Source organism: Anser anser, assembly GCF_964211835.1.
Source record: "Anser anser genome assembly, chromosome: 15".
Lineage (NCBI taxonomy): Eukaryota > Metazoa > Chordata > Aves > Anseriformes > Anatidae > Anser > Anser anser.
This window is the reverse complement of record NC_139736.1, coordinates 3,510,316-3,528,734: the sequence shown is the minus strand read 5'-3', so window position 1 is coordinate 3,528,734 and position 18,419 is coordinate 3,510,316. Positions and strand designations below refer to the sequence as shown.

The 18,419-nt window shown below is 49.1% G+C and overlaps 2 protein-coding genes across 28 annotated transcripts in view; both read left to right on the top strand.

Annotated features, from left to right (window-relative positions):
* The first annotated feature begins 1 nt into the window (after window position 1).
* Window positions 2-12,767, top strand: LOC310881894 (uncharacterized protein). 24 transcript variants are annotated; one of them, XR_014572653.1, is made up of 6 exons: window positions 2-399; window positions 1,299-1,360; window positions 1,446-5,097; window positions 5,270-5,424; window positions 6,740-6,847; window positions 11,437-12,767. XR_014572653.1 is itself a non-coding variant. In XM_083799773.1 (5 exons), exons 1-5 carry the CDS (start codon window positions 3,853-3,855, stop codon window positions 11,498-11,500), a joined length of 345 nt encoding a protein of 114 aa, XP_083655899.1. In that variant the 5' UTR covers window positions 537-3,852; the 3' UTR covers window positions 11,501-12,767. The 24 variants fall into 24 exon arrangements, 1 of the variants encoding a protein (XP_083655899.1); XR_014572655.1 differs by having other exon boundaries at window positions 1,296-1,360; XR_014572659.1 differs by having other exon boundaries at window positions 2-2,717; window positions 3,730-3,834; window positions 5,046-5,097.
* Window positions 12,768-15,346: 2,579 nt separating this feature from the next.
* Window positions 15,347-18,419, top strand: part of USP22 (ubiquitin specific peptidase 22) — a 100,028-nt gene continuing 96,955 nt past the window's right edge. For 2 of the 4 annotated variants that reach the window (XM_083799750.1, XM_083799751.1), the window contains exon 1: window positions 15,513-16,266. In XM_083799750.1, the coding sequence (XP_083655876.1) occupies window positions 16,141-16,266 (126 nt within the window). In that variant the 5' untranslated portion in view covers window positions 15,513-16,140. Of the gene's footprint in view, window positions 16,267-18,419 lie in introns of all 4 variants that reach the window. The other 2 variants (XM_083799752.1, XM_083799753.1) reach the window with 2 other exon arrangements.

The following is an 18,419-nucleotide window of genomic DNA, read 5'->3' as shown; positions in this document are numbered from 1 at the left end:
CAAAGCGCGGACAGTGAGATCGGGGGCACCGTGGTTCCCTGGTTCTTAAATGGGCTCCCCGCAGCAAGGCTCGCAGGCTGCGCCCGTGGTTTGAGGGCTTTTCTCCTTGTGATGAAATGGGGCCTGAATGTATCGCAGCCTCAGCTCTCCTCGTTAAGGCAGTGGTGCTGATAACAGGCAGTGGGGTGCTACCGGGTTATAGCACAAATCCGACCTTTGGAAACCAGGGTCTCTGTGATCCCCAAATCCCAAAGTCCCGCCGGACTCAGTGGTGTAAGGAGCTCCTGCACCGAGGGCAGGGCACGTGGCTTCGTCCTGGCACAAGGAGCTTCTCTTCCTATTCCCTACGGCGTGTGTGAGCAGGAGATACATCTACAGAGGCGTTATCCAGAGACAAAGGTAGTTAATCCCTGATGTCTTTCCCTTTGAACAGCAGTGAGGTGAGCGGTTGTGTTTGTGTGACTTTTTTATGACAGTTATTTGAAGCACTTTACATATGATAACAGCGTTTTGTGCCTCTCTAATAAGGAAAATACACTGGGGCCATGAGTTTGCATCAGTATGTCTGTTTGTCATTAGTAAGGGATCGATACTGAAGGAAAAAATAGAAGAGGATTCAAGATCTTCCTAAAAATCGTGTTCTCATAGGTTTGATGGTAACGCACTTTTATTTCACTTCTGGCTTCAGGACCACTGTGAAACAAAAGGAAAGAATCAATAATTGTACTTATCCAAATTAAATTGAAAAACAAGAATTTCATTCATGTCATGGCAGCCTTACTGGAGGCTGTAGTCTGTTCGGTCTTCTGAAAATCAGAGCTAGAAAAAGCCATTTCAAAGCATCTGTCTCACCAAAGCAGGACAGGACGAGCTGCAGCCTAATGCACTGACTTTCTTACGGGACCGTAGCTGCCTGAGAGCTACATCCAAGCTCCTGTGGTAATTTGCCTGGTATCTGACAGCCTATTTAATTTAATGGGGAATAGTCAGTGTCACAAGACTGCAGGTGCTGGCAAAGTTGGTTGAAACCAAGTGCCCTGTGTTGTCTGTGCGAGAGGCGAGTCGCACAGCAAAGGGTTAGTCAGACTGGAGCTGCAATTAGAGAATGAATGCACTGAAATAAGGCTTGATTTTGTTGCTTTGACTGGAATCTTTTATCTTAGATTAAACTAGCGTATTTAATTAGCAACAAACTTTGATTTAAACCTGCTGGTTCACAAATTGCGTGTTGGTTTTGTGGCCTAGAACACCAAAAGGCGTTTGGGTGATTTGTGTCAACATGTCTTTGTTCTCAGCAGCATTTGAGAGGAGTCTGGCCTGAATCTAGGACTTTTGTTTTGGAGACCACGCAGCCTGGCTGGTAAATGTTGGTGTAGTCTTTTAAAACTACGAATGTTGTTTTTATTAGCACTCAGTCTCTCCTCTTTTCTTTCTCTTTGTTTCAGCCCAGAACAGCCAAGGACTGGAATCCTTTTAGCGTTTAACACTTCCTTGGCAAACATCCTGCTGCTCTATTGTTGCCCTCCTGAAGTGCAGGAGTTCCTTTTTGAGGAGGAAAAGATCTCCAAACTCAGGGAAGTATTTGCACTTGTGTTTGGTGACATCTGCTTTGCTGCAAGCATCACTGAGTGCAGATCTACACAGCCTTTTAACCCTATTCTCTAGGGCAACAATTTTGTGCTCTAGTTCTTCCAGGCTCTTATTTGTCACCTATTTTCAAGGAATATAGGAAATAGTTTCTCTTTTAAGAAAAGCTTAGGTTGCTTACCCTAAGAGCAAAGATCTGTGCAGAAATCCCCATACGGAAACAAAACCTTCCCCAGGGAAAACATCCTTGAACTGGTTTGTTCTGAAAGCTCCCAATTTCACAGTGCCTTTGGCTGGAAAATATTCAAAGGGCTGTGGCACGTTTAAAGATTTTCTTGTTGCAATCTCTGGTGTAAGAGTGCAGTCTCTCCTCCTTCACTCCCTGCTTGCACAGATTGGGCTTAAAGGAGAGGCTGAAAACAGCCCAAGATGTCTGTCCCTTCCAGGCAATGGACCCAAGGAGGTAGCCTTGATTTTTTTCCCCAGTTACAGTTCTGGTTTAGAGCCGGGCTCTGACTTAAGGACACCAAACTGCTTTCAGAGAGCTGGCGCTGGATGCCTGGTCAGTAGCCTCTCACCCCTTCTCCCTGGGAGAGTCTTGCTCTATTTCAGTGCACTCACAGGCTTTTGCACCGCCTGAGTCTTTGATTTTCCTCAAGTTACTTTCTGTGTGGTTTGGTTCCAGCTGTTCATAACTCCTGTCTTTTCCAGACCCTGCACTGCAGCATTTCCAGGCGCAATATGAAAAAAAAGAGCAGACTTAGTGATACTGCATTTACATTGTATGGTTGTGCTGCACACCCCTGACCCTTGCAGCCAAACCAAAAACTAGAAGAGGGAACAATGTCTTCTCCTGGAGCTAAAGATCCTCAAACATACCACAACCGTTTTAACAGAGCTGAATGCTTCCGGGGGAGCTAGTGATGTTTTGTCGCTCGCAGAAGTGGAGACATGGCAAAGCCGAGGTACTGTTCTGTAAAAAGACTAACTGTGCTTGCTGTAACTGCTGAAGGGACAGCCCAGGCCTGCTCTGTGGAAGCATCACCTCCCTGAAGCCTCGCTGATGTGAGGATATCCAGCCCCAGCTTTCCCTGCTGCCTTACCTCTTTGTCTTGGTGTGATAAAAGCAGGTGAGGTTCGAGAGCTGGGTCCCAGACCTGTAAGGCAACAAGTACGTATGCAGAGAAGTGTACAGCCAAACCTCTTCTGCTCTTTGGTGGGGTAGGAAAGAGTTAAAGGACAACAGAGGGCGAGTGGCTGCTCTATTGTTCAGGCATTGCTCGATCCAGGGTTGCTGATCTCTATTCCCGGATCTGCCTCTGGCTTCCTGCGTGACCTTGGGCTGGTCACCTACCTTTTCTTTTCTTTGGTTCCCAAATTGTAACATGGAAATAATTCTCTTCCTGCGGTGCCTCAGCCCCTGCTGCCTTTAGGGTGGCCGAGATCCTCTGACGGGAGGAAGGTAGCACGTTTCCACTGGAGAAATACTTACCCAGAGCACGGTAATTTGGGGGCGTGTTGGTGTTCACTCGGGTACAGCAGGGTGCGTGCTGCTGCTTGTGCTTTTTTTTTTTTTTAGTAGGCAAACCTGTGGTGGAAGTCAAATTCCGTTTGTGGTGGATGCAGAGCAACGTCAGCTGCAGCGTGCCCTTTCCTCACTAGGTGGTGCTTTTGGTCAAAGATTTGAGTAACTGCAGGTCTTTTCTGTACAGAATCTCCTAATTTTTCTTCCCCGGTCTCCATTCCTTCTCTTCTTTTTCTGCCTTCACACTGTGGGGGACACTTGCTGATGCTGGGTGTTGAGCAAGGCCAGGCTGGCAGCAGTGCTCCAGGCCACCCGCGCCCAGCAGCGAGCTCCTCTCCCGGGCTTTGCCCTTCGAAGCGTGCATCGGTGCTGCTGGGCTGTGGCGGAGGACTGAATTCTTTCCGTGTTTTCTATTCCCATAAGGAAAAGGCTTCAAAGAGCAGGTCCCCTCCCCCCTCTCTGCTGGTGAAGGGCATTTTAGGGAAGCTGGGGAAAAAAAATCCAGCTCCGACAGACGCGTTTATTTAGCAAACCGCTGCCCTTCCCTACCTTAGCGGAAGATTTTATTTTATTTTTTTTTTAAGGAATTGCTGCCTTTTATCCATCTTTGTATTCAGGAGATGGTTACCTAGCCAAGGTCACTGCTGCTGCATGCCTGTATCACGCAGCGAGCCAGCCTCCTCTTCCTTCCACGGGCGCTGATCTCAGCGAGGCTTCCCCGGGTAAAGAACGGGAGTAGGATGGAAGAAGCAAGGTCCCACGCCGCTGCCGGGCAGGGAGAGCCACAAGAACAGCCCTCCCTTTTGTACAGGCAGCGGAGGAGGTGAATGAAATTGTAATCAAACGCTTCCTGCGCGGACATGCACAGGGCTGCGTTATTCGCTCGTACAGCGCGAGGCACGGCAGGGCGTGCAGGGTGTGCTGTCACCATCCGTGACCGTGCGGGGCAAATCAGCTCCTCGCCTGCCCTCAGCACCCCAAATTCGTCCTGTGCTGGCCCCTTCCGAGCCCGCCTCGAGCCCCTGGCCCGCAGCAGCGACGTTTGTTGAGGCTGAGATGCTCGCACCGCTGCCTGCAGGCTGCCTTCGTGCCGGGCTGACTTGCACCCGGATGCGCCCACGGGGAGGCTGCGAGGTTGCATCAGGGAGGCTGCGGGGTTGCATCACGTCCAGCTCCCTCCCCGGGGAATTTTACAAACGTTAATGAATGGGGCTGGAGCGCTGCCGTGACGCCAGCCAGCCGTGCGCGGGTTTATAGACTGAGGCCAGCAGAGATCATGCTCCTGCCTCTGGCACTGCACCACTGGTGGCAATTTCGTCTGGGTGCCGACAAGCCCGCGAGGGCAGTGCCCGCGGCAGCCCCGTGCTCACGTGCTGGATGTTGTGCTCATGGCAGTGACGTCCCCGCAGCAGGGACACGAGCTACGCAAATTTGCAGTGTGACACAAAACTCCTCTCGGGACCGGGAGCTGACAGTGATTTCTTTGTCATCCCCCCCCGTTGTCGTCTTCCCACTGCACATACATTTGCTCGTGGTTAGTAGGATATTGCTGATGACTAAACCCCGGGTCTGCATCACAGAGAGCGTTTGAAGGAGCGACCCAGAACTGCAGGGTTCAAGCTCGTAAGAAGAGTGAGAAGTGGGGACAGTGCATTTCCTCACGGCTGTGAGATCTGGAGAGCAAGGCAATCTCCCCCTCCATCCTGGCTGGGAGGGAATTGCATCACTGGCTTGTACAGATATTTATTTTTTCCCAGAATGTGCTTGTTTTATTGTTTTCTTCCGATGGAATCTGCCAGCCTGTCCCAAATTGTGTGGTTCTGAAATTTCAAAGCAACATACCTGTGTGGGGGAGAGAGAATGAGTGGTTTTCACTTTGCAATCTGGCTCTTCCCTCCCTCCTCCCCGTTCCCCACATCCCCATGTGTTACAGAGCCAGCTGCTCCCGGAATAGTTTGGGAATGAAATGTCACCGTTTGAAACTGGTGAGTCACACTTTTTGAAGCGGGGGGGGGGGGAGGGAATATGAAATCTTGTGGTGTGGCAGAGCGTCTCCTGGTGAGTACAGAGAGATTTGGAAAACCACAGGCTCCCTGATGATGGAGTCGAGGGGCTTTGAATAAAGGCTGCTGGGTGTGTCCGCGCTGCTTTCTGCAGGAGGATCTCGAAACCCGCTGCAAACTTCAATTGTCTTACTTAACATGCCCGCTGCAGCTGGATCCTAGCGCCTTCTCCGACAGGACTAGGTCGTATCTGTCTGACAACGCACCTACAGTGACTCTCTTAATTAAGTCTCCCTGCACTGCTGTGAGGTATGTAATTACAGTGAGACCTGACTTAAGCAACCACTCGAGGGACTAACAACAAAAAAATCTTTACCAGTGCAGGGAGGAAGAGAATTTTAGTGTTTTTTTTTATTATTATTATTTTATTTTTATATTTTAGGGGAAGTTTATTAAGCAAAGGGGATCAATTAGTCTGGTTTCTTCTCAGTTTATCCCAGTATTTGGGTGATGCCTTTAATCTACTGCATTGTAATATAAGTGGTCGGTTTCCTTCCAACAAGATCCTTGAGATCTCTTGCCTTTGAACAGAAATTGCTACAGAAAATGTCAATTAGTACAAGTGGTAGCAACAGTCTTGTGAAATGAACTATTGTTTATCAGAAGCTCAGCAGTTGTTCCTCCCTTCCCAACCCCTGTCCAGTGGTAAAAAAAAAAAAAAAATAAAATAAAAATGTTTAGTCACAGGGCAGCATTCTGTGTTCCTGCTCCAGCCTACGAGAGCCAGCCATTTCCACGTGGCAGCTCTGCCTCGTAGGCACTAAGAAATGGGCACCTTGAGCTGAAGTGCCATGGTTGTTGTAGTACTACTGGTGTACTACCGAGCGGCCCCGGGCGTGCTGACTGTAGCTGTCGCTGCCCCAGCCTGCTGCCAGAGGTTTGTGTCCAGTACCGGAGGCGGCAGGGCGAGCTGTGCGTCACCAGTCACAGCCTTAATCTCAGTTACAGCATTAATCTCAACGGCCGCCTATTTCAGCTTGCATTAATATCCCAAGCACCGAGCTGTGGTGGCCACGGAGAAGCCTCTGCTTCAACAGCCGTGAGCTGAAGGGCAGGTAGAAGCTGGAAATGTTGATACCATGAACAGTCCCAGTATGGGCTGGCAGCAATCCGCTCGAGTCCCATCTTCAGTGGGATTCTGGAAACGTGCTGTGAGTAAAGCTCCCCAGCTGCAAGCCAAACTATGCAGCTAGCTTGGTGAGGGTTTTGCAAGAGTAAGCCCTGAGGGGCTTGATGCCATCTCTGTTTTATTTGGACGACTGAGCTGGTAACAAGATTTCATGAAGTGTGCGTTTATATATCAAATTTTAGATAGCATTAACTAGAAACCCACATACTCTGTCGTCACTAGGTTTGACAAAAATAATCTCTGGATGCAGAAGTTTGCTGCAGACCCTAAGATTTTAAGACAAAATAAAACAAACCCTGTACATCATGGCCCCAGAGACAACCTTGGGAAGTCTGGGTGCCATTCCACATGCCTTTTTCTCTGCAGTAAAGCCTGCTTATCTGCCCCACTCTTGTCTCTTTTCTTCATCATTGTTGCCCTTTTCTCTTAACACAGACCATTTCAGTGATTTGGCTTACGCTGCAGGTCTGCAGAGAATTGAACCAGCAGCACTGCGGGGGCTGTAAGTTGCTGCAGGGACACAGGAGTGAGCCAAGGAACCAGGTAAGAAAAAGGTGCCCCCACAGGTACCTGGGATGCCATCACATCTGACATTTCAGTTACTGCAAAACAGTAACGAGATGGGGATGGCTGCAGGTCATCAGTTCTGAAACATAATGACAGTGTTTTAGTGCTTGGTACTGTCTTTTTACCCTCCTTTTTCTAGCATAGATTTGCCTCCTCAGATCCCTAATGGGGATTCTTTTTAGCTTACAGTTTCTGGCAGATAACTCCCAGGATAATGTTGGGCATGATCAGTACAAATATGCCCTGTTGAAAAGTAGCTTATTTCTTAGAATGAAGTTAGCATCACTTCAAACTGAGTAACAAAAGGTGAACTTACTGAATATACAACTTAAATACTGAATTCAGTAAGCACTTGAAGTCTCAAAGTTACGTGATACTTTCATTAAAACTTAATGGATTTTTGCCCAAATCAAAGGATTTTGTCTGATCACCTACTGTGGGATTTTCCGGACTATCTGAGATCACACCTCCTCAGCCTTGTAGGCCTTGGCAAAACTCATACCTAATGTATGGAATCCTTCCTAACATGAACAAGCACTTCAGTTCATTCTGAAAGGCCAACATTACTACTGATTTGTTTTGGGGAAAAAAAAAGGAAAAAAGGACAACCAAAATGACGTTGGACATTCATTAGCAAAGCATTGTCAGAAAACAATAGAAGAACAGACAAAAGCCAGTCCAGATTCTGTGGTATTTCCTAAAGGGCTCCCTCTGGCACATGGCTATTCCCTGCCAATCCTTTTGTATTGTTTTTGATAATGAATAGAAGCTGAACAGATGATTGTTGCATTGTCCACTAAGTGATTCATTTACATTAAATACTGCTCCAAAAGTAGGCTTTGGGTGGACTTTTTTAGTCACTACAGTTATTTATTTGTACAGTTTAATTACCATCTTTTAATTCTCCACTGTACATAATTATTTCCTGATTGCTTCAGCTAAATTACATGGGTTGTAACTCCTCAGAAGTCAGTGGTCCAACAAGCCCTGACAGAAGCAGCAGCATCTCTGACGCTTAAGTTTGAAAGGGCATCTATAGGAAACTGCTCTGGTTTTGGGTAGGTGCTGAGGTTCTTCAGCATCTGTCTGCAGGTCTCGTGTCCTTGGTGCCTATCTCTGAAAGTCAGGCTAAGTTTAGTCAAGCACAAACTTCGCTGCGTAAATCATCACAGTTTCATTGATTTTTCCTCATTAATCTCTCAAATCCTGCTGCATATCTGCACCAAAATTTCTTTATTAACCCAGGGCTTCTATTGCAATTTCAGGCTTTTCTTACAAAGAGCAAAAGTTTTGGTTTGTTTCATTTCGTTTGGAAGGGTGTGACAGAAGTTAGATGTTGGAGGGCTTATTCACACTACTGCAGTTAGAGGAACTTCACCACAAGAAGCCATTTCATCCCAAATCCACATGTAGAATTGCAGGTCCTCTGTTCCACTGACCTGTATGTACTCATGGGTAGGGAAGAGTGACACAACCTGAAGGGATTTTTGATGGTGAAGGCTCTAAGGAAATCAGCCCTGCAGGCCTTTCCATCTCCTGGTGTCTGAGGAGTTGCAGGACTTTGCATTTGTTGAATAGCTGGAGTTACACCTCAAAAGCCCTGATTTCCTAGTCATTCTCTGTTCCCCATTCCACGTACCACATAGAGAGGTTCGGTGTGGACTTTCGGTTCTGTGGGAAACAGCTTGTACAGTCTGAGGCAAGGCAGCAAAATATTTATGCAGAGAGGGGAAACAAACAGTCCTAATAGCACTGAGTCGTTCGTGTAATATGGCCTAGGCTTAAATCTGCCAGGACGGAGCAAAGCAGCCCTTTTCTGACGTTTTCTCAGTCCCTTCTCCATCCAGTTACAGAAAAGTAAATCACCGGTTCTGTGCCAAGGTATAAAAGAAACAGGATTTTGTTTGGAAGGGTTTCTGTGTCTGTACCTGCCAAGGTGAGACATGAAAAATAATGACTCTTTGCAATCAGTTTCCCTAAACTCATCAGCCAAATGAGCGGGGGGGGGACAAGCGTGTTCTAGTATCCCTGTCGCCCTCCAGCTGAAGCTGCACTGAAGTTTTTTGCCGTTCTTTGCTGCTGGAGCTTCTGAACCTGTGCAGGAGCTGCCAAATGGCTGCCTAAGGTGTAGGCTTCTTCGTGTGTTCCGTTTCTGTTACCGTGCTTCAGAAACCGCCTTTGACTGGTCTGTGGTTAAAGCAAACTGCCCACCCCTTATGATGTCCTTGAGCTTTGGTCTTCTTTTGGGTGATACGGCATCTTCAGAAACCTAGATAAAGCTCAGCGGACACGCAGACAAAGCCAGCCCTCCTTCTGCATAAAACCACAAAGGCCTGTACTGCCAGGGTTTCCCCTGCTGCCTTCCTCTTTAACCCTCCAGCGTTGCTCTCCTTGTGTTGTTGCTCTCCCAGGAGCCCACAATGCTCTGTGTTTAGTGGCAGGCGATGAAATCAAACCGTGCATTAGCAGCTCCGTAATAGCTTTGCTCAGTGGAACCCAGCTTCCTTCATTAATCCAGAAAATGAGAGTTGTTTTCGTACATTTGAGAAGCTAATTATTTAAGTGCTGGGAATTAAGGCTCATCAGATACTGGAGACTGACTTTGCTTTTGTTTCCCAGGGGATGGAACAAGATGGAAGGAAGCTGCTTTTACACAGGTGTGCAGTGGTAACTCACCAGTACCCGGGGCAGGGAGCAGCAGCGTGTGGATCCCTTTCCACCTCAAACATAAAAGTCTCTTTGTATGTCTCCTTTTCCCCAGACATTGTGTGATGATTCTTCCCATTCGAGTAGATTTTTTAAGTCTCCTCTGATCAAATAACTCTATAGCTTTATTTTTTCTGCCATTAAAAGATGGACCCTGCTTGTTGTCGACCTAACCTGAATATTTTGCAATAAAATAATGTCTCAGCTGAGATTTAAGAGGGAAACTGGCTCACATCAGTTGGCCTTCTGTAGTCAGTTACCCTTCAGGCTTACCTACGATCACCACGCTCAGAGAGGGGCTTAGGCTGAGCAGCTGCTATCGAATCTAGCAAGGGACCTTCCAGCGGCTTGGAAAACAGGAGATGAGTTGGGTGAAAACCCCCCATGTCTGTGGGAAACCACAGACGAGGACCGATCTGTTGTTATAAACAAAGTTTTTACAGCACAATGAATTCTAACAGTAGATGGGTGCTTTTGACATTCTTCCCAGAAAATGACAGAGAAATGACATTGATGCAATTGCTGGTGGCCGTATGCTACAGAACAGGGATTTGGTTCCGATAGTGTCACTGGATGGACCCACTGTTTTCTTACAAGCAGCTCGCCAAGAACAAATTTCTCATTTTTAATGAGATAGCCAATGTCCTGTGTTGTCTTCAGAGACTAAGGAAGTGAACTTTTCTGTGTGTTCAGTTGGAGCCAGATGTTACAGTATTGTCTGGATGTAATTGACTTGACAAATAGCAGGGGTGACATTTTAGCTCCATTTAAGTCAGTGGCAAAATTCCCATTGAGTTCAACTGGGGCCAAGATTTCATCTTACGACAGTGATCCTCAGAAAAATAAGTACAGGCATTCTGTTTTTCTGGGACTCTTTTTAACCTGTGGGCTATGAATCCTTGGAATTCCGTGCGCTGCTTTGAAGAGGTCTGCAAAAGATCACAAAGACAAGCAAGTGTATTGTCAGTAGGTTTAAATTAGCTATACAGAGGGCCGTGAGTCCAGTGGAAAACTGCAGGAGTCGATTACAAAATTTGAAGGCAGCTTAATCCACAGAAATCCACCTGTCCTTTGTGCTCCTTGGACGGATGAGCATCCTTCTGGCAGGACCCGTGCAGCTGAACTCTGTCACTGAATGTTGTGGATTCAAGCAGCTGCCCTGACCCCGCTGCAAGGACTGAGGCAGGTGGAAACCTCTAGTCTGGCATTTGTCAGATGCTCTTACCAGTGGACTGGACTGAAAACGAAATCTTTGTTTTAGAGAAGATGGTGTAGCTGGGGATATAGGACCAGTTTTGTAGCAAGGTCAGTACTTTGTCCGTGAAATAAATGAGCAGGTACACACACAGCGGGCTGCCTACAGACTGCAAGGTGTTTGAAGTATCTATTGGGAAGTAAAGGCAATCAGCTCTGGCAGAATCATGCAACAGAGGTTTCAGCCCGGTGGTCAGACATACAACCTGATGTGCTTTTAAGTAATGGAAGTTCATAATGCTTTGATGAAAACAGGCTTGAACTAGGAAAAAGATCACTAAAGATTTTAAGAGTCCTTTTAAAGTGTTAAAAGTGTTCAGTTTAGGGCTTCAAATTTTTTTCTCTGTGGGTTTTGGTAAGCAGAGTTGTTCTGCAAGTTCTTTCCTGGTAGATTGTGTGAGAATTTGTCTTTTTTTTACAGTGCCTGAAAAAATGCAGGAGAGGCACTGAGGAACCTTCATGTGTTATGTGCTGGTTATTAGCATGGACAGTCCTTGTGCTTGTAGGAGCAAATGGACTCTTTGTGATGAGAACAAGATGCCATAACTGGACCTAACATTTTAGCCATATGCGCACACAGGCTAACTTTTTGTGTCTTTTACCAGAAGTCGAAATGGGGTTCTTATTTGGAGACCTGGGCCCAGGGGAAGCAAAAAGACCTCAGAGTGAATGCCAAAGTCCAGCATCTTCCAGAGAATACCCAAGAAGAGTTCCTCCCCTTTTGCTGTTGAGGAGTACCTAGGGAGGAGTCGCCTCTGATTGCTCTACCAGAAGCAGGATGACACTTAAGGAGTACAACTTCATGGCAACATATTCCTGAGTACCTTTGTCCATTCTACCAAGCATATACAGAATTGAGAACTTTTCAAGCTATTCAGCCCTAGAGTTTCAAACCAGCAAGCAGCACAGGCTCCTGCATGGCCCCCTTGAAATCTGTTTTTGGAGCCAGGATCTTCAGTCTTACTGGTTAAATCCTGAGAAAGCTTCACTTGCAATTCAAGTTTGTTTTTTTTTTGAGGAATCCTAGCTAAACCCTTTGGCGTTGCTCATGAATCAGATTTAAGGAAAATATTCATGTTTACATGAGAACTAAATTGGACGTTTTTAGTACATGTTATGTGGAGAAGCATGTCCAAGTGATAAAGTAACAACTGATTCTTGACTATCCAGCAAAGTCTAGAAGTGCCACCTTGGGATGACGTGGATTGAGGATACAGTTGTTGTGCTTTTCCATGTGGAGGAACTCTGCGTCTTCCCAGCTGAGCTATCATGTAATACAGATGACTCTCTGGAGGGAAAGTTCGCAGCACATTTGCAGTATGTTTTAGCTACAGTCAACATTTATATTCCATTGTCATTTGGGGGTAAGAACTAATTGGCGTAATCATCAATGCTTTAAAATTAAAAATTCCTCCAAGAGACACAGGAGAGATTGAAACAGTTTCCAGCCCCCAGAGGCAAATCCTTTCCCAAGCTATCTGCTGCACCAAAAGGCTTTGTTCTAGAAACATTCCTAAGCTGTGCCCAAGAGTAAATTAAACTATAGCAAACTTACAAACCCTCATGTGCGTGTGTGTAGCAAGCAGGCCTTGTTTTAACAATTACTACGTGACAAAATGGTGTCACTATTTTCTGCTCCTGTTTTGTTTCGACTGATGTTCCGGGCTGCTGTGCCACCTTTACTGTGTGGGCTGGCACAGTCAAGAAGTGTTCGTAGTGTCTGAAGGTTTTTTTCTTCATAGGAAAGATTCTCGTGTCTTCACAGGATGGAAAACAAAGGGCTTAATGACACTGAGCCTTCCACAGCTTGGTTCGAACTAAACAAGCCAGGAGCTGGCCTCAGAAAATCTCAAGAGCCACTGTGACAGAGGCCTCAGTTCCCATTGACAGCAGCTTAAGAATGGGGGTCACGCTTGTGAGTTTGTTATTTCTCAGAGAATGCACAAGTGATGTGCCAGGAAACTTCAGGAAGCAGGAATAGTTAAATGTTGTAATTGTTCCTGAGCTGGGCAGACAGAAAAATTAGTATTTTTCTAAAGGAAATATTTCATTGAGAGGGGAACAAACGCAGGTTCTCCTTTCTTAAAAGGAAACAACTGTGTTCTATAAATGCACAATTCTTGTTATTTCTGAATAAGACAAATGCCACTGCACCTTACATTGGGTAAACACAATGACTCTGCAAGAAAGAAAGAGTGGCACAGGAATCTCCATGAAAATTTCAGAATCTGCAGGGCATTGAACATATGCATTGTCTTTTTGGTATCCTGTTTCTTCAGAGAGATGGACTTAAATTTCATAGACAGAAATTCTCCCTTTTATCTTTATCTCCTGTTTTGATGTGGTAGCCATGGAGAAAAGCTCAAGATTAGTAACAGTAGGTTGCTGCAGAATAAGAATAACTCTCTGCTTGGATTTAGTCTGTAGTAATATTGGGGTTTGTGTTTAATTGGAAGATACTAAGATTCATTAGAATAAATACTAGATGCTGTTAGGACATTAATAACCTATCCCATTCATTCCTATACAACTTGCTGGTAGTCTTTAAATTCCCTCTGTTCTGAGGGATGTTTAAGTGGCTTTCATGGGGTATGGGGTGGGTCTCTGTGCCTGTTGCTTTTGAAACAGTGGCTAGTTCTGATGGTCAACGTGTTCATATTCTTGCCCTGCTACAGACATGAGAGCATCCAGACCCTTGGAACCCTTGGAATTTGACTCAATTTGGAGAATAATGAATGAAATGGGCCACACTGAAGCTGAGATGCCTCTAGCTCCACAAGAAGCCAAATTCAAAACTAACTCCTTTAACTCCTTAGAAGTCCTGTTATGGCTCAACAGGCTTTCTCTCGCTTTAGGATGAGCAGGTAGTGTCAGAGGATGCTGCAGTCACATGGAAACGTCTCTGAGGGTGCGAGGTTAGTCCGTGGGAAACGTATGCAGCTCCCGTTCTTGTAACCTTTTCCAGAAGAGGTATAGGTTGCACACTTGCTGTGATGACTTAATAGGTGTAATGATTATCTAGGGTCAGAGGGAGGATGTAGCCTAACTCCAGATTTCACAGGTAATCTTCTGAAACATTGAGTGCAATTAGCAACCTCTACCAGGCTGTGTACAAAGCGGGATAAGCAGGCCCTTTCCTGTTCAATGCAAAGGTCTCTTGGCATCCCGTTTTTCCCCTCTGGGGCAATCTTTGGTACAGTGCTGGAGCTGTAATCCCCGAACTGCATGGAAGAGGGATTTCAGAGCAAGGCTCAGGAGCTGTACAAGCCAGGTAGACTGAACTACCTGGGTTACCATTACAGGAGGTTACTCAGCACAGAGCTGTGCTGCAGGGTGCTGTGGCCTGGTGCTGCTGCTTCACAGTCGGAGGGAATAAACCCAGGTCTTGCCCTAGCCCTATATCCCCTAGTTTCTTTGCCACTCAACCTTATAGTTACACAAAAATGATGAAAAACAGTCTTGTGCTACTAGATACCCTGCTTTCTTTTACAAATGGCAGCACCTCCAAGGAAGACAGAAAGCGATAGTTGTCTTTGATTTCTGGAAGTTGCAGCAACAGGCCAGGAAGCCGGACGGGACTTTATTCCCATCTGCCTGGTATCCTTCAAGGTGATAGCTCCTGAGGAGGTATGTAAGTGAAAAACGGATTGATAAAATAATGCGGTGGCACTTAACCATTACCTTCCCTACCACACAGCCCTCCCGGGGCTTGTGAGAGAACCTAGCAGCCCACAAAGCACAGCCTCCTGCGTCTCTTCACGAATGAGGGGAAAACTCCCATCCTTTTGCCTCATTTCCCATCTTTTTGCCTCATTTCCCATCCCTTTGCCTCATTCCGCCACCACGTAACTGCAGCGCGTGGAGCCCCCAAGCTAGGAGCTCTGCGCAGATTTAGGGCAGATTCTGCACAGATCCGTAACTCAACCATTTTTTCACCGTTTTCCCCTTTCCTCGTGCAGTCACTGACAGGAAAAAATGACATTACACCCCTTCTGGTTACAGGGAGCTTTTATTTCTTCCACCAGAGCAGGGAGGGGGGCACGGGCGGGCCTGAGGGCGACGCGGAGCCATGCCCGGCACCTCCTCCGCCGGCTGGGGCCGGGTCCCCCGGGGGGAGCCGGGCGCTGCCGGGCCCCGCAGCCCCGCTCCCCTCAGGCATCCCCGAGGCCGGCCCCGGCGGATGTGACAGCGCCGCTGCCCCCACAGCGCAGGCTGTTGCTGCCGCTGCTGGGCGGCACCGCCCCCGCCGCTCCTCTCCGCCAATCGGCTTGCGGCTTGCCGTGAGATTGACGGGTGAGCCGGCCAATCCTGAGGCAGCGTTCTAAACAGTGGTGCTGCCTCTTCTCGCCGTTGGCTGCGTGACCTGTCAATCAGTCGGACCTTCCCAGCCCCTTTCCGGCAGGGGGAAACGCTAGGTAGGAAGGGTGAGAGGAGGGGAGAAGGAAAGCGGTCAATGAGACGAGCCTCAGCGGCGGAGCGACAGGCGGGCGGACCAATAGCAGCGCTCCTTCCCCCCTCCTCCTCCCTCCCTCCCGTGCGGCGGGGCAGAGCAGGGGCCCCCCCCCCATCGCCCCTTCCCCGTTGGTCTGTCCCACCGCGGGCCTGGCGGGCTAGGTTGAGTTAGCGGCTCGGACCATCGCACCCGGCGGGCGGAGGGGGGGGGGTGCGTGCGGCCGAGGAGGAGGAAGAAGGAGGAGGAGAAGGAAGGAAGGGGGGGGGGGGGACGCGATTTAAAGAGACAGGCGCCGAGCGGGCGGCCGGCTGCAGGGGAGCGGCAGCGGGCGGGGCCTCGCCCCCTTTCCCCACACAGCCGCGCTCACACCGGGGGCGCCGCCGCCGGCCCTCCCCCCCCCCCCCCCCCCCCAACGTTCCTTTCCCCTCCCGGCGGCTTCTATGAGGTAGAGGGAGCGGCCGGCGGCCGGTGGCAGCCGCCTGAGGGAAGCCCCCATCTTTGTGTGTGTGTGGTGCGAGGCACAGCCGCCGCCGCCGCGCTTTGTTCGGGGGCCGGGGCTCTATGTGGCGGCCCCCGCGGCGGCGGGAGGCGGCAGGAGGCGGCGGGAGGGGCCCGAGCCCCTGAGGAGGGCGGAGGAAAGGGGAAAAGAAGGAGGGGGGGGGGGGGGGGGACGGGGACGGGGACGCGCGCGCGCGGCCCCGGCCCCGTGCCCGCGCCTGGCGCTGCGGAGGAGGAGGAGGAGGAGGAGGAAGAAGAAGGGGGGGAGGAAGGGGAAGGGGCCGGCTCGCTGCCCCCCCGGCCCGGCCCGGCCCGGCCCGGCCCGTTCCGCGGGCGGATTGATGTGGGGGGGTCTGACATGAGTCCGCCGGCGGCCGGGTGCTGCCATGTGACCGGCTTCAAGGTGGAGAACTGGAAGCAGAACCTGCGGGCCATCTACCAGTGCTTCGTCTGGAGCGGCTCGGCCGAGACCAGGAAGCGCAAGGTACCGGGGGGGCGGCCCGCACAACCCCCCCCCCCCCCCCCCCCCAAGGCCCTTCCCCTCTCTCCCTGCCCTTCCCCTCCCTCCCTCCCTCAGGGGACCGGGGGGGGGGGGATCACGGGGGTCCCGAGCCCCCCTCTTGCAGCCCCGGGAGGGAGGGGGAGGACGGGGGAGGGGGGGCAGCGGGGCTGTACCGGGGGGCCACGACCCCCACCCCCCCCGGGGGTCTCCTTCCTTCCTTGCCCCCTTCCCTTCCTCGCCACCTGCCCCGGCGGCTTCCCCCTCGCAGCCGTGCCGGGGCCGTTCCGCAGCGCCGCCGCCTCCCGGAGGTGCGGGAGGTACCGGAGGCTTCCCGGAACCCGGCGGCGGGGGAGGGGAGGGGAAGGGAGGGGAAGGGCCGGCAGGGGAGGGGAAGGGAAGGGAGGGGAGCCCCGGGGCCATGGGCACGGCCGGCCCGCGGCCCGGCTTTGTGGGGCCTCGGCGTGTGTGTGTGTGTGGGGGGGAAGCCGCGAGGCACAATGGCCGGGGGGGGGGGGGGGGGTCCGCTTGGTTGATTTCCTTCTTAAATTTTTTATCCCTTTTCAAAATACAGCGCTGCTCGTTGGGATAAATCCCTTAGGGAACGGGATTCCTGCTGCAGTGGGGTTTGGGGGGAAGGAGCCCGCTCTGTAGGGCATGGAGAGGGAGGGGGGGGGGGGGGTTGTGCCCGGAGTGTGTTGGTGCTCAGGGCAGGCGCTGCACACGCCGGGAGAAAAACTCACCTTAATCAGGGGATTCCGGAGTTTTTCCCACCGATGTTTGAAAATTCAGCTCCTGGCGAAATGCGCGTTTCTGGAGGATGCCCCTTAACTGTTCAACTAACTGCTGTTTTCCCTACAATCAACTAGTTTTTACTTGGAAGTGACTTTGCAGATTTCTATCAGTGACGGTGTTAATGGCCGAGAAGGGGAGCGCAGCAGCTACACGTAGGAAAAGTTGGGGTTTGGGACAGCCCGGGTTCTGCTGGTGGTGAAGCAACCCATGAAAAACTTTCTGGTCCGTGTTGGTGCTCATGAAGGTGCTCGGCTTATCCGTAAGGACTGGTAATGGTGTGAATGGTGGTCTTGAGGGGTGAGGCAGTTCGCAGTTCTGTCTTTGGTTTGTGTTCTCAGGACACTCCAGTTGTCCCTTTTTTACTTAAAGGGGAAAAAATGGGATCACAGAAGAAACGTTTTAAGTATAGTCACTCAGTTGGTAGCCCTGCAAAACATAGCCCAAGTTGCTTTCAACCTATAGAATCTATTGCAAACTACTATCATGAAGTACAGTAGTCTAAATCTGGTCTTATTTAACCTTCAGTGTGTCGAAATAAAAATGGTATATACTGCGGGGTACATACAGCTTAAGTGGAGGAAAAATACACGTGTGTTTTGGAATAAAAAATATAGGTGAGGAATGAAGATGTCTCAGGTGAATTTCATCAGTGAAATTAACGCTTTAACTTTCCTATTTTAATATGGAGCGTCCTTTGTAACCTGCATAGCATTTGTATGCTGCAACAGTTTGTTTTTTTTTTTTTTCTTCTGAAATCTGACAGTAGTGATGCACTCATCATTGGTTAAAAATCAGCTGGCAATAAATAATTTCCTACTGTAATCAGCCTGTTCTCAATTCCTCTTTACTTCTTTGTACAGTCAGGCTCATAAAGCAGAACAAGATTGTTTCAAAATTATCATCTCACGGAAAACATCAGTTTTCCAAGTATGTGATAAAAATGCATATTTTTTTTTTTGAGCAGGTTACCACCCACCCTGAAAATAGTTGGATTCTTGAATTCAGCCAGCCTGAAATGTGTGGGAGTAAGTGATCACAGACAGGGAGACACTTTGGCTGGATGAATTTGGGGTTCAGTTCCCAGTCTGCATTCATAAAGATTGAAGAAAGTGTATAAGCAGTAACGGTACTTAGCTCTGCTGCATGTGGAGACGAGACCTTCTGTAGATTTTTTCTTTACCGAAATCTCCGTCCACATGTATGCCTTGCAGCTTTAAATGTAAAATTTCATAAACAGCATTCTCTGTTTTGAGGGATGTTTGCAGTCTAATAGCTAGAAAATCCACTGTCCTTTATGTAGGATTGTATATGTACACAGACATATTCTTTATATATAATATATA

Bases quoted from the DNA above. Each gene is read 5' to 3' on its own strand.
- LOC310881894 (XM_083799773.1), top strand. From the start codon at position 3,853: ATGGAAGAAGCAAGGTCCCACGCCGCTGCCGGGCAGGGAGAGCCACAA. The intron at 3,936-5,045 runs GTGAATGAAATT...CATGTGTTACAG, and splicing joins TTGTACAGGCAGCGGAGGAG to AGCCAGCTGCTCCCGGAATA. The intron at 9,529-11,436 runs GTGTGCAGTGGT...GTCTTTTACCAG, and splicing joins AGGAAGCTGCTTTTACACAG to AAGTCGAAATGGGGTTCTTA.